Source organism: Aulonocara sp. 'chitande type north' Nkhata Bay, linkage group LG23 (assembly GCF_057382095.1).
Source record: "Aulonocara sp. 'chitande type north' Nkhata Bay isolate Kocher_YH1m ecotype deep benthic linkage group LG23, A_spYH_male_GT1.1, whole genome shotgun sequence".
Classification (NCBI taxonomy): Eukaryota; Metazoa; Chordata; class Actinopteri; order Cichliformes; family Cichlidae; genus Aulonocara; species Aulonocara sp. 'chitande type north' Nkhata Bay.
In genome coordinates, this window is record NC_141365.1 from 40,789,684 (window position 1) to 40,804,266 (window position 14,583).

The 14,583-nt window shown below is 43.4% G+C and overlaps 1 protein-coding gene across 2 annotated transcripts in view; it reads left to right on the forward strand.

The window, feature by feature from the left end:
* Window positions 1-243: 243 nt before the first annotated feature.
* LOC147302420 (partitioning defective 3 homolog B-like) overlaps window positions 244-14,583 on the forward strand; it is a 200,050-nt gene continuing 185,710 nt past the window's right edge. For both annotated transcript variants that reach the window (XM_086282053.1, XM_086282054.1), the window contains exons 1-2: window positions 244-702; window positions 9,327-9,428. In XM_086282053.1, coding sequence (XP_086138179.1) covers window positions 586-702; window positions 9,327-9,428 — 219 coding nt within the window. In that variant the 5' untranslated portion in view covers window positions 244-585. The remainder of the gene's footprint in view (window positions 703-9,326; window positions 9,429-14,583) is intronic.

A 14,583-nucleotide genomic window follows, 5' to 3' on the forward strand; every position in this document is an offset into this window, starting at 1 on the left:
CTGATGCTTTTGTTTTTGACTCTATTCATAATCTTTATGCAACAGCCCATGAAATTTGAATAATACACATTTACATACAGGTACTTCTTTTTGTGCCTGTATTAGCGTTATATGAAACATAACCTGTTTAACTATTGTCATGCGCATTAATGAAGCCTGTAGAAATAACCCATAAAGTGTGGGTGGTGTATGTCAGTGGGAATGTAATTCCCTGGAGTGCCAGAGTCACCGTGATTTCTTCCGGGTTCCTGTCTCGGTTTGTTTTGTTTGGGTGTATCGGCGGACAGCGCAACATGACAGAAAGTCACTCTCGGCGACTGTGATAACCGCTTTTTCTTCCACTTTTCCCACAAAATAAGATGTCTTCTGGAGTTTTATACGTCGCTGTATTTCGGTAACCTCTGATTAGTGACTTTAAGGTGATTTCATCCAGACCTGAGACACCTGTTGCGGCAGTTTCGACAGACAGGTGCCACTTTGTCCGTCACCAACACCGGGAGAAGCTCCGGGTCGAGAGATCACCGAAACTTGGATTACTTCCTTAACTATTTTAAACAATTTTTTTTTTCTGAACTTGTTGCTATAATGAAAGTTACGGTAACTTTCGGGGACACCTCTGTGGTGGTTCCCTGCAAAGCTGGGTGGACAGTCCGGGATTTAATCGAACAAGCTACGCGGAGGTACCGCAGGATTTTGGAGCAGGTAAGCGCCGTCTTTGCGCTACTTCACGCTATTCTCCATGAATACAGAACCAACATGACACAACGTTTCATTCCAGTCATTCTTCGCATTTTGTGAGGGGTAGCGCTCATAACTTGGGCTGGGGTGTGGATCACGTGACACGGCTAATTTACAGGTTATGACGTCTTCACTATCGGAGCTAACGTTAGCAGCTAGCTTAAATAAGACGGAGAAAAAAGCTATTTATTGCTTACAGACAATTAATTTTGCAGCTAAAATTGAGCCGAATTCACTTTATGGCACTTATTTATGCCAAGCAAGTCAAAGTGTTGTTGAAAGTTAAAAACTTTTAAATATATTCGAGTTTTTTTTTTAATTAAGAGAGTTTCTGTCCTATTAATGCGTTTTACTGAAAGAATCACGCACTGTGTGATTCTTACATAATTTATTTATTTATTTTTTAAAAAGTTTTTAAGTGCACCTCTCAGCCACCACATTACATCTGGGTATCAGGTGAAGAGAGTAACAACAATGCAGTGTTTTGCTGATACACTGTGGATGCTGGCATTCTTGTGGATGTTACTTTAACACATAGCACCCAAACATTGCTGCACACCATCAGAGAGAAAAGAACAACCTGCTCCCCTATAATTAATAAATAAATATAATCATAAGAGTGCATCCTCCATTAAAGCAGTTTCAAGGAAAGTATAATATAATGGCTTTTGTCCCATTTTTTTCCAGTCTTCACCACTCAGGTCTTCCGTTTCATGAGGTTTGTGTTTTGTATTCTCATTGGCTAACAACACTGATTACGTGCCTCCTTAGCGGAGGAATATATAAAAAATAAAATTTCCCTCATCACTATCCAACAGGGGTTCTCAAGCTGCTGCCAGCCCTCAGTTCTCTGTCTCAGTTGTTTCAATTTAAAGTATGTCCTCCACCCAGGAGTTTGTGGAAAGGTGGGGTTGTCTTCTTCCATTTCAGCATGATCAACTTTAGTAAAAAGGCCTGGCCTAGTTAAGCGTCCTGCAGGGCCACTCAGATTATTGCTGTCATAGGGTTCAGGGAGTCCACTGTGCTAGGCATCTTCTGAAACTATCCAGCGATCTGCCAGTTCAGGTGGGTCAAAAATAGTCCAACCAATTTAATGCTGCTCTGTTAAAGTTTATGCATTTTTATATAATACATATAATGCTCTACTGGCCCCATCACTAGGTAGCTAATGGGTAAGAATGCGAGGAGTATTGTTTTCTTGTGACTGGAGTTTTTCTTTCCAGTGTTCACGTACACACAGCAGCGTTCTGCTCCCTGCTGCAATCACTTGAGCATTAATCATTCTGCCGAACTGACCTTTTTATTAATCAGCAGCGTGCGATTGTGCTGTCCTTGTGTGATAGCGCACCTTATGTGTGTTTCATCTCAGCAAGGATGGGTGTGAGTGGTGCCGGCTGCAGCCGTGGCTGTCTACCTGTACAATAGCGCCCTGTTTAAGCTCTGGTATCTCAGTGGGCAGGTGGAAGTTTACTGCTTTATGTCCTCAATGTGGCTGCAGTTGGGGAGGTGCGTGGTGGACAGGAGGCTTTGTCCTGTGAGTGATTGGGGATTAGGATTGGTGACGGGCCCTGTTCTTATCGGTTCCCCCTCCTTCAGCCTTCTGCCCAGGCACCCTCCCTCCCTCTCCCCTCCACAAGGCGAGGCAAGAGGCTGCCATGTGGGGATTCGAGGAGCCGTGGTGGCAGGGATGGAAGGACAGATTAGGTGTCTTGGATGGCTCGATGGATTGCTTCCTCTTAGTGAAGAGGCGCACACAAACATTTCCACAGCCACACGAACAGGCGGGGGAGCTCATCTCACTCAGTGTCCCCTGAGCTGTCTGCTTCACTGACAGCCACAGCCGTGCCCGCTCTGCCCAGCAGTCATGGCCGATTCTCCCAGCGGCGCGCCGCGGGTGCACAAGCTGCACCGGGTTAAAATGTGAGCCTGCTATTAAAAACACGCCTGGGCCTTGATTGCTTTTCACAAAGCATGTTAATTAGGAGCCGCTACGAGACGCTGACTTAGCGGTCTGTGGCCTTCCTCTTAATAGAGGCAGCTCATTGCGAGGACAGTCCAGCTCTGGAGCTGCCAGAGAGGGCCGAGCAGATCTGACCAGATGAGGCGGTTGCTCCTGCCAGGAGAATCCACTTAGCACCCACATTATCCGCACATTTCTCCACTTAACCGCACATTTCTCCACTTGTTCGTGGCCGCTGACAGCAGGGACAGTGTCAAAAACCTGAGTTTAATCACTGTTTGTGTGTGCGTGTGTGTGTGTTTGTTTATGACCATGTGCAGGGTAAACTGTGGAGTCTGCACAGGCCCTCTGTGCATTGCCATAATGGCATGTAGACCTCACCAATTAGCAGTTTCCAGCTGCTTTTATCTGTTATTGTGGCGAAAACGGCTATGTCTCCTGACAAAATGTGTCTGTATAGAGAAGATTTCTGCTCATTATGCAGTGTGATCTCTAAAATTGGAGCGTGCAAAGCACCAGTATACTGATGAAACATTAAAAGTAAAGGACACAGTAGTTTTCTGACTTTAATCTCAGCTATGGTGTGACTAAAACACATGATTTCTGGGGGGGTGTTATGTAAAGATTGCTAAAATTTGATTAGATGGTTAGATGGCGTGCATCTGCACACAACAATTTTTCCATTAGGACATCTCAAGTAACATATTTTTGCATGATTGGCAGTACAAATTCAAAAAGTGGCTCGCTGGGCCGGTCACTGTCTGGGCAGTCCTCATTATCATACAGCTCCTTCCCCAGATAAGATCTTATTCCACTGTGGGATTTTCCTCCAACTTTCCCCTTTTGAGTTCCGGCTGGCGACGGTATATCTTCCCCCTGATCCATTGCGAGCTGGAGAAGTTGATTCAGTGCAGACTAAGGGCTACGGTCAAGATGGTGAAGTTGGAGACTCACGTGAGAAGCAACTGGTTGTAATCACGAGTTATTTGTCACAAAGTATTTGGCAGATAAAATAATTTGCAGAAAGGAAACGTATAAATGGCGTGATTTAGTTGTTCAGATTGTATGTGTGTCTCCTATCGCAGCATGTGCCACACCTATGTGTCCACATACCCAATTTACAGGCCTGACATCCTCTAATAGAATCTGAATCTGTGGGAAATCCTGCGATCATTTATTAAAGTCAATTCCTGTAAACTGTGATGATGTAAAACCCCCATAGTTGCAGGGCTGAGTAGTGTATGTGCTTTAGCCTGGGGGACCTGTGTGAAGACTCCACGTCTTGCAAATTCTCAGGGGAAAGAGCCAGGTACTGTAGCTGTCTCGCTCTGTCTCAAGCCCTGTCTGTGCAGCTTCAGTTCTGATTACAGCCCGTATACCTCGTATGTGCTGACAGCTCTCTAAGCAAGCTGAAAGCGCTCTGTCCTCCTTGTGTAAGTAAGCAGGTGGGAGAGCACTTGTCCGGTGCGGGTTGGTGTGTGCGTCAAGGCTCTGCCCTGTGTAAAATGCATTTCTTTTTAAAAGTTGCGAGCAGCTCAGGTCATTTGTGACATTGGATTTAAGTACTGTCAGCTGCATTCATCAGACTGCTGCAATTGCGTTTTAGGGGAAATCATTCGGCGCACCTGATCCCTGAAGGAAAACCATCCCGCCCTAGAGATGAGGCTGTATTTCTGCCTTTAGGGCACTGAAGCAGGACAGGTGCAGGCTGATGCACGAGACTTTAAACTCTGATAGCCCAGCCATTAAAAAGGCATTAAAAAGCAGATGTGATCCCATGACACTTGCCACTTACCGAAAGATGAAAGTGTTAAAAAAACAAAACAAGGATCAAAATGCCACCAAAAAACGAGCATTTATAAGCAACATCTAAACAAGCAAACCCAAAATTCGTTAAAAGTGGTGGCAATTTGGATACATTTGAACGCAAGTGCCTCAGTTTTAGAAAACATGCAGGATTGAAATGGCAGAACCATTTTTTGGTAAATGGCTTGACAAAAACAAACAAGGTTTAATCTCACCGTTGTTCAGAGGTATTAAAAATAACGAAATAAAATGTGAAATCATTTAAAAAGCATCAGCTCTTCGATAATAACTGAATTTAATGCATAATCCTTAAAAAGCCACAGACGCAGTGTTTTGTCGGTTTTGCTCCTGGATCTTCAAAACTAATGCTGGTCCAGGTTCACCTTCCCAAGTGAGCAATCACATTGTTGTGATGTCATAGTTTTGCAAGGTGGAAAGGCATCACACCTAACCCTAACCCCCTGACTATAACTCCCTCCAGCTTTTCTCTCTACCCTCGTGCCTTGGCGGACGCTCCTCATCAACGTGTTCATTAAAACATTTTTTTTTTTGGTCATGGCTAAATCCACGCCTTGCTCCTGCAGCTTTGTAATTGCACATTCTTCTGAGGATCAAAGTGTGAAATAGCCTCCCCTTCGCTCCCTCTCCTCCGCCGCCGCCGCCTCCTCGCCGAGTTTAGCTTCACTAATCGGCCCAGTGCTTCAGCGCTCTCGAGTGGTGTCGTATTTGCTCACCAGAGTGAAGGTGGAGAAGGCGGGGGGAGGAGGTATCTCTTTAAATGATGGGGGGACTTAATGGTGTAATTTGCGGGGAATTTACTCTTCTAACTGTCACGGTAATTCCCCTCTGCCGTTGACTGACTGACTCCCGATTCCTTTTGTTATTTATTTCTTGGGAAAAGTGAGTGGAATTACCAGGGATTGACAATGAGGGACTTCAGAAGAACTTCTCTTTATTGCCCTCTTTCCTCCCTAAAGATTACTTTCCCTGTGAAGTGTCATCCGTTCATCCCTTTTCATCACTGGGTAGAGAGGAAAAAGCTTCTCGGGGCCTCCCGCGTGTGCCAGGTGTGCTTAAGCTTCGCTGACTGCGATGCTCATTAACACATGGACGTTCCCGCGCACTAATCCAGTGATTTGAATGAGTTCTTTTCCCTTAAAAACCACGCTCGCGCCTCTGATTTCACTAAGGTGTGTGCCGATGTTATGTCGTCACAAAAGCACCAATGACCGCCCTTCCCATCCTTTGCTGTGGCTGGCCTGTGCACAAACACACACACACACACACAGCAGTAGAAGAATGCCGTCAGTTTTTCAGGTTCAACCGGTTTTTCTGGCGTGGCATTCTCGGTCCATACTGACGTCTTTTCTTTTTTTGTTTTGTTTTTTGTAGTAATAATTTTTTAAAAAAATGATCAGATTCGTGCTTTGTATGGCGCGGTATACTTTGAGGAGTCGTCAGTTAACAGCTTGTAACCCAAGCTCACTGCGTGTTTTAACGTGTCGTGTGTATTTGCCTCTTATCTGAAAGCAATCTGTGTGGGAAACCTGCGCTCACAGCCACGGACATCTCTCATGTCTGCTTGTTCTTTGTTGTGCGACTTTCCTGTCGGCTTGTAGTCACATTCCATTCATGTGCAGGTGTTCCTGAAAGCACCATCTGAACTTCTTTTCAGATGACTCCATGTTCACGTGTTCGCCGTGTCTCTGTAGTACAGTGGCACAAACGCCTGCATTCAGCTTTGTGTGCAGCCTCTGCTCCACAGCAGACCCTTACATATTGTGTAACACGTGGCACGACCATCTTTGAGAACATGTAGCTAAATAGGGAAAGTTCAGGCACTATTTAGGATCCAGTTCACTGTGTGCCAAACCACCAACTCGGGACAGTCCTAAGTAAAGGCTGTGCAGCTTTTTATTTCAATCTTAGCATGTAGACCTCTGCCGGAGGTTTTTTCCTGTTAAATTGTTTTTTTTTGTTTTTTTTCCTTTCCCAATGTCACCAAGTGCTTCCTCAACAATCAATCCTTTGATTTTTGCAGTTTCCTCGTTATTATTGTAGGGTCTCCACCTTATAATATAAAGACTTTTAAGGCAACTGTTGTTATGATTTCGTGCCATATAAGTAAAATTGAGTTGAACTTTTAAAAACGACATAATGATAAAGATTTTGAAAAACTGTGCTTGTCGTAGTTATTTTCTGCGCTTATCTCTCAGAAGTGACACTTACTGTAATGACACTTCTGAGTGGAGAGAGGTTCTGGCGTTATTGCTGTGATTGATATCCCAGGCTCTCCCTGTCATTTGTTTAAGAGAATAGTCTTGGCCCACTGTGAAAGGAAGACGCTCTGTTTTGTTTTTGTTTTTTTTTCTTTTTCCCCTGCGCTCCGTAATTCACATTCGAGTGCAGCCGAGCAAGAAGGAGCTCATTCACAACAGGGCACGGTGATACAGCGGAAGCCGCTCACTGGGTCTCAGCCAAACTCATTCCAGCCTCCGAGGCTTCTCGCTTATAGTCGATACTTTTGCTGGTAATGCAGTCTTGTGTTGTTTAGGACAGATTGCTTATTGGTATGGGCGCTTCCTAATAAGCCATTTCCTACTCCGTGCATTGTTAGGAACGATAAGGCTCGTCAAAGACTTCTACAAATTTCTTCTAATATAAATTGTGCAAAACAAACTCCAAATATGAGCTAAATTTAACCCATCAACAAGGATGGAATTGTATAGTTTTTTAAATGTGTCCAATTTACCATCTTCCTACAGGAAAAAACAAAACAAAAACTTGGTCCAAAGCAGAGCAAGACCACAGCAGGCTGTGTGCGTGTCTGCAGGGTCGCAAAAAGGGGAAGGTGTCATTGTTCGTGTACTTCTCCATTGATTATGTTGTGTAAACAGCAGATTGCAGATTGTGGCTTTGTCAAAAGTCCCTGTTGTTTGTTGATGAGCTGCGTGTAGTTTCCTGTCTGAGGGTGTGTTCAATCTAACTTGCTCATCGGGATTGCAAAACTGGCCCGGAATGTGCCCACCGCTCCCCACGGAGCAGCAAAACTGGAAAAATGTCTCGCTCTCATCGGGCTCTCACATACTTCTGCACAAACTGTACCAATAACACGGTGACACGTATGTACAATCATATACTTACCCAACAAACAGGAAAACCTACTGTGGAGTCCAGATTTTTGGCTACTATGTTACATTAGTTGCTAAAAACATAGCACTTATAGTAAGTTGGCCAAAACGGAGCTACAACTAACATTTTTAAAGCTAGAACTTTCAACTGAATAAAGCATGAACGCATGTTTTATGAAGACAGACTGAAGGTAGTAGAGCCACGAGGGCTACATAAAGTTTAAAGGCTTGTTACAGTTTTGTAGCATAATGCAAACATTCTTACTTACAGGTATCTTGTTCTGACTTAGCTGTGGAACTTTTTCACATGCTGCCTAAAAATACATATGCACCTGACTGATGCTATGTAGGTCAGTCTGATGCTGCCAAAGCAGCCCTGAACTGTTGAGACATCGCCTCGGCACTGTGGACAGGTTCACTGTTAGCAGAGCGCCATGTTCTTTGCAAAGAAACAGCAACAGATCATGCTAGAAAAATCCAAAGCAGAGGGATGAACACCATGTGAGCTTTATTTCCTAATGGAAGTAAAGAATTGTATGAATTTTGGTGTGACCTACATGTTTTGAGTGGAAAAGTAGACTAATCTATTGAAAGCTAATATACCAACTCTCTAAGTGTTAATAGACTTCAGCATCACACCACTATTATTAAAATATTTATGAGTTTTGACCTCCTGAGCCGCAGCTGCGGTTCCGGGGGTAGAGCCAGTTGTCCTGAAGGTCAGTAGTTCGATCTTCAGCTCTCCAAGTCAGCATGTCGAAGTGTCCTCGGGGAAGATACTGAACCGAGTTTCCCCCTGTACATCCATGGAAGTATGTGTGCGTGTTAATGTTTGGTTAAAAGTGCTCAGTCACAGATGTAGACAGGAATGGTGATGCTGTTTCCCAGTTTGGTCACTGAAAAGTTGTTTTGAACTTGAGGTCTCTTATCTCGAACATGGCGAACTCAAGAGGCCAGATCAAAACGATAGGCTCTTTGTTGTGTTACTCAGGCCATTCAGAAACAGTTGCTGTCAGGGACGGCGTTACCGTTTAAGTATGTACTGGTTTGAAACATAGTTCAGATGGGTGGTACACATCAAAACAACTTTCACTCGAACGTCAGGGCCCATCGTTGTTAGTCGCTGCTGCTGATAGTCACCTGTCATGGTTTTAAATGTTGTAGTTGATTGGAGTGTTTCTCCATCACTTTGGCGGGGAATGTTTGTTATGACTCTTCTGTAATACCGTAAATGCCAGTTTCTCATGCTTCTCACAGGCTACATAAATGGCAAATATGCTGTGGTAGTGGTAAAGCTGTTGCACAACAGCGACTATTAATTGCCTTTTAGGGTTTCCTGGCATCAGCCAGTGTAATTTGTTTGGATTTAAGACTTTGATCAGTTTTGTTGCTAATAATTAAAGTATGAGCAACGAAAAGTAAGAACTGGATTGTGAGCTAATTGGTTCTTTGTCGATGTCTGATTGGATCGGTGTTGTGTGCTTTTGGCTTAACTATGAAAGATGAAGGTGATGGATTGCAGTATGGGCTCTGTCCTAAATCTATCCATCCATCCATCATTCCTCTTCTGCTTATCCAGTTCAGGATTGGGTTGCCATTGGGTGTTAGATGTAGATCAGTGAGGGGAGTTTGATGCTGATATCTTGATTGTCTAGTTCTAATGTTTTCCAACTTGTGTCTTTTGTTTCCAGCGTGGAGAGACTGCCATGCAGACCCACCACTTGGAGTATATGGAGGGAGGCATCCTGGACATGGATGACCTGCTGAGCGATCTAGTGGAAGACAGAGACAAGGTGAGAAAGAAGCAGACTCGAACTCAAACCCTGACACTCCAGCAAAAAGATTTCTTAGTTATGTTTTTGCATTGTGTTTATCTGTCTGCTGTTTTGTGCTATCCTTTTCATCCGCTCTTCGTGACATGTGATTGACAGCAGTTTCTCACAGTTGGACAGCAAAGCATGACAAAATGAGCCTTGGCACTAATATTAAGCTGTTTCTTGATTGTTCTTACCTGCCAGGAGAGACAGTCTATTACAGCAGAGAATCTGTCATTCTGAGCGCCTTGCGGAGGATTTGTTTGGACTCCCTGCTAAAGTCTCCAGCCCGGCAGGATGACAGAATGCTCAATAAACAAAGTATTAGCGAATCCACTGGTTATGAGAGTCTAAACCAGCTAAAGAAGACGTGACAAAATGAGTTTTCTGCTCTGGAGTGGATTGCGTCGTAGTTTACTTCTGCGTGGTGTGAAAGCGAACTTAATTTCTCCTCTTCCCTGTGGTTCTTTAGCACGCTAAACATTATAGGACTCATCTTCATTTGTACTGAAAGGGCACCATTTCAGATTTAAAGAAATCAGCCTCATGCAGAGGGAAGTTCGCCCGAACAGAGCGCTGGTTGGCAGTTGTTCTGCATTCACACACATGCACAAAAAAAGACACACGGTGGCCCAATTTCCAGCAAAGAGAAAATTTTATTCCCCCTGCTAATTTCCCATAATGCATTCCTAAATTGTGCTAATAAACCACCCAAAATCCATATTCATAAGCCCTTGGTCCAGATGCATGATGAATTACCAACACTTAGTCAGCAAAAAAGGCCAAATGAAATGGAATTGGAATATTCAGCCGACCTTTTACAGTGCAATAAGAGTTGGTGTTTTAAGCTGTGTGTGTGTGTGTGTGTGTGTGTGTGTGTGTGTGTGTGTGTGTGTGTGTTGCACGTTTGGCAAAGTACTCTTTGTGAAAAAGGGGGACGGAGCTAAATAAGAGATGTGTAAACTCAGTGAGAACCTTTAGTGGAGGGAGAAATATTTTTTAGCAATCGGAGAACAAAAACTTCATTTTCCAGGCAGATGGAATTCTAATCATAAGATCGGCGCATACGGTGAGTCATAGATTTTAATGACTCATTTTCCAACCCCGAGCCTGCCTTTTGTCAGCGTCGTCAAAGCGGCGATGAAGTGTCATAATTGAAATCTGGCGTTTGATCAAACTCTCCCAACAACACGTTAACCCCGACATCGGCGCTCTCGTTTTCCGAGCGTGCTGAGCAAATGCTTCACTCCAACCTGCACCGTGCAGGAACTGTCCTATTTACCTTTGTTACTTTACGCTCCCAGCTTTCAACCAATTCTCTAAACGCCCTTCCTCCTCTCATCTCACTTCTCATTTCATCCTTTTGTTTTTTCTGGGGTTTTTTGCTGCTGATGAAAAGATAGCAACCGGAATAGGACGAGCGTGCGTGATCTTCACAACGTGCCAGTCATCCGACTTATCTCCGGGCTCCCAAGCAGCGTCGGCTCTCACAGATTAATGAGCCGTGCCTGGCATTCTTGATTAGTCTGACTTCCTTTTGTTTGTCTACATTTTTATTACCTCGCTGCAGCCGGCAGATTCTATCTTTAGTGCTTTATTATTATTTTTTTGTTCTGTTATTGTGGCCGGTGCTGTTTCACCATCAATCATACATGAGTGGACCCATTGTGAGGGCCCTCCACTGCACAGCATGGGCCCTGTGTTAGCTGCGGATGCTAATGAGAGATAATGGTTTGCTATTTGTACGCCTAGTGGTTAGCTTAGCTGCGAGTCTAGACCTCTTTATCTGTTTGAGCGCCCCTGACTATTATTCATCCACACTTTCACACACATCTTCGACGTCCCCACCGCCTGGGCCGAACCACAGGCGAACACGTAACATAGCATGTTAGCATTTATGGGAGGAGTGCCGCCGGTGGTTGATGAGGGCGGAGACGAGGGGTCGGCTGTGATTTGATTACACTCCTGCCCCCCTGCATCTGCGACATGCCCGCGCACACATACATACAAGCATGAGAACACTCTGTGTTCATTAGCCCCCCGACTCGAGATACCGGCCACCAGCCTCCTCATGAATATTAATACCAATCTGATGAATGTGGGGGAGGCCACGGGGTGTTTGCTTAGGTGTGACCACCTATACACAGTACACACTCGCCGAGACAAAAGACCACAGTATAAAGAGGTCACGGTTCAGTCAATTATACTCTCCTCTTCTTTGACCTTTTACTGTGGCGGTGTAAAATGAAGGGGGGGATCTGCGCCATTCAGTTCTCAGATGACAGCTGGAAGCGTGGTGGGTGGGGTTAGTCACTGACCTGTCTAATGCCCCTCTGTTTTGTTAATGTTAAGGAGAAGTGGGCAGACACAAGTCATATCTGGTCAAGCTGTTTTGGCAAAATCACTGTTTAGAAACTAGTTTGTCCCCCTTTTAACGCATAACAGTCGATTTTTGAGTGTTTTTCAGTCATGTAGCTAAACACACACGGAGTGAGCTTGCATGTGATGCACTGAAATATACAGCGTTGGTTAATGCTACATTTAAAAGTACATTAGTTCCATTAAAGATTAATGTTATCACAGCTTTGTCTACTGAGATAAAGAACTTCTCAGTAGCATTATTACAACCAACCCATTTGCAGTTAGCTGATAGTGTGCAAGTCGTTAACCTCTGACTTTATGGACTTTACCGTAGCAACTTCCTATTGGTACCATTTCCTCATCGTTAATGCTACAGTGGTTGGAGACTATCACACAAAAGAAATTGTGTGTTGCCTTTTGATATGGTTGCTTCACAGACAGGACCAGGTCTGGGACCAGTCAGCTGCAGTTTTCAAACCGACCTCAGTGCATCGAAACTGCGATAAAATGGCAGTAAGATGTAGGTAGTGTATGAGATTGTGATTGAATGGGGACATGTTGGCAATTAAATGCAATCTCTTTGTGATAATATGGCCATAAACTGTGATAAATCAGCAGAAAATCCACATAAGTTGCTGTCTTCATACGCAGAAAGTTACTTTAACTATTTACATTCAAAGTCCAGTCAGAACTTCATAGATCTGAAACTGAAATTTAGAAATTCCTCCACAAATACCGACACGGTTGCTGCAAGATGACGATTCAAATGCTGATAACACGGATACTTGGCAACTTGTCTTTAGGAGTATAACCAGAATACAACCAGCTGGCAACCAGTTGATCCGAGTCCCCTGGTGCAAAGAAACGAGTTGCTCTCATCGGTGCAGACTGACTCAGATTGATTGAAACGTGTTGCGTGCTACATTGTAACACTAGAAATATTTCAGCATTCATAATCATGTGTACATGCTGTACTATGATTTTTCATGTGCCGACTGTGTTAAAAGCATATTTTTTTTATGTGTTATTTGGTGTTTTTAAACTCTTTAACAATCTGATTTTCAGAAGCTTTTTTGCGTGTCAAATGGGCAAATACAGAAAATCAAAACCCATAAAGGATAAGATACCAAAAGCTTTCATACCACACGACAAAAAAAGGGTTCACTGAATAGTTTGATTAGTATGAGAATGATTTTAATCACATACTGTAGCTTTGACAGTCACCAGATCTCAACCCTTTAATTTGTCACCCTCTGATGGTGAACTATACCGTGCTGTGCAGCAGTGTTGGGCACTAAAAATGGGAATCAGAATGCTTCAGTCAGATAACTGTGCATGCAGCTTAATCAGACACTATCAGTCCTAAAATATAGGTCTGAGAAGCAATAACATGTATAATATAAGCTTCCCACATAAACTAAAGTCACTGAGTCTGTGCTACCTTATTAGTTTTTTGCAACAGTTTATTATCCTCGAGCTATTGAAACCAACAATTCCTCTGTGCATGAAAAACCAGTTCTCTTTGCCTTGACTTTCGAAGTTTGGCTCCATATTGTCCCTCTATCCTTTCAAAAAGACTTATTTGTAGACATAATGCTTGACAGTACTACACATTTGCCCATTCATTGCTCCTGGAACTGTCTTTTTTCCCCTATTCAGTCCTTTGAGGTCCTGCATTAGTTGTGACCATTAGCCCTATATGTCTCTGTGCTGCACAGGAGCTGTCAGGCAGGCTGTCCACTGCCAGCATGCTATTAGAGTGCAAGCTGTATACAAGCTCTCACGTGTATACATGCCATTATGTGTTCATTGGTGAGATTTTTTTTATTTATTTTTTGCTGCTATGATTAGAAAGCCATCTCCAATCATTCGTCTCCTTCACCCTCAAGCAGCTCAGATATGAATGTTCGACATGTATGAGCATTCTTTCTTGTCACACCGATCTCCCACAGAGTGGGAATTAAACTCAGGGAGCATAACATTTTCTCATAAGTGGACTGTCACTCCTCATTCCATGTACACACACCGACACGTTAATCCCCACATGCCTCGCTTTTGAGGGAAAAACACATTGAGAAAAAAAAAAAAACTCTTCTTCTTCTATTTCATGCTAGCAAATAAAAAAAACTAATTTCATGGGAAATTTAATAAAAGGAAAAAAAGAAAAAGAGAAAAAAAACTGGAACGATTTCCTCCATCTCTCTTTAATTAGCCCATTTTAATTACTGCGCCTACAAGGCATCAGTGAACCTTCAGTACCTCTCTCTGGTTGCCTGAATGTAAATGTAAGGGTGCACATCCCAGCTGATCTCGCACTGAGATGTCAACTGCTTGATTACGGCGCCGTTTCCCATCATCCATCTCTTCTGCTTGCATGTCATCATGGAGGATCCAGAGCTAGAAAAATTACTCAGTCACATGGAAATGTGTTATGATAGTTAAAGTATGTCTGTGGTGATGAGCGATGTGCTTTAAAGACAAAATGACATGTTTGAATAATGAGCTTATTTAACTGGGGACCACGCAAGGAAAGATTTATATGTGTTATTTTGGAAGTTGAACAGATGTGCACTGAAGTCCGCCAGTTATGGTTGCATCTTGCTATGATGAAAGTCTGATTATTATTTCTTTCTACCAAAAGTGTACTGAGCAATGTTTTTATAGCTGAATCTTTTTGTTTTCTCTACTACTCAATTAATTTGTTTGGCATTTAATATGCAAACCAGCATGTGTTTAAAGCAGTATGTATTCCTTTTGAGTGCTGAAGATCCTT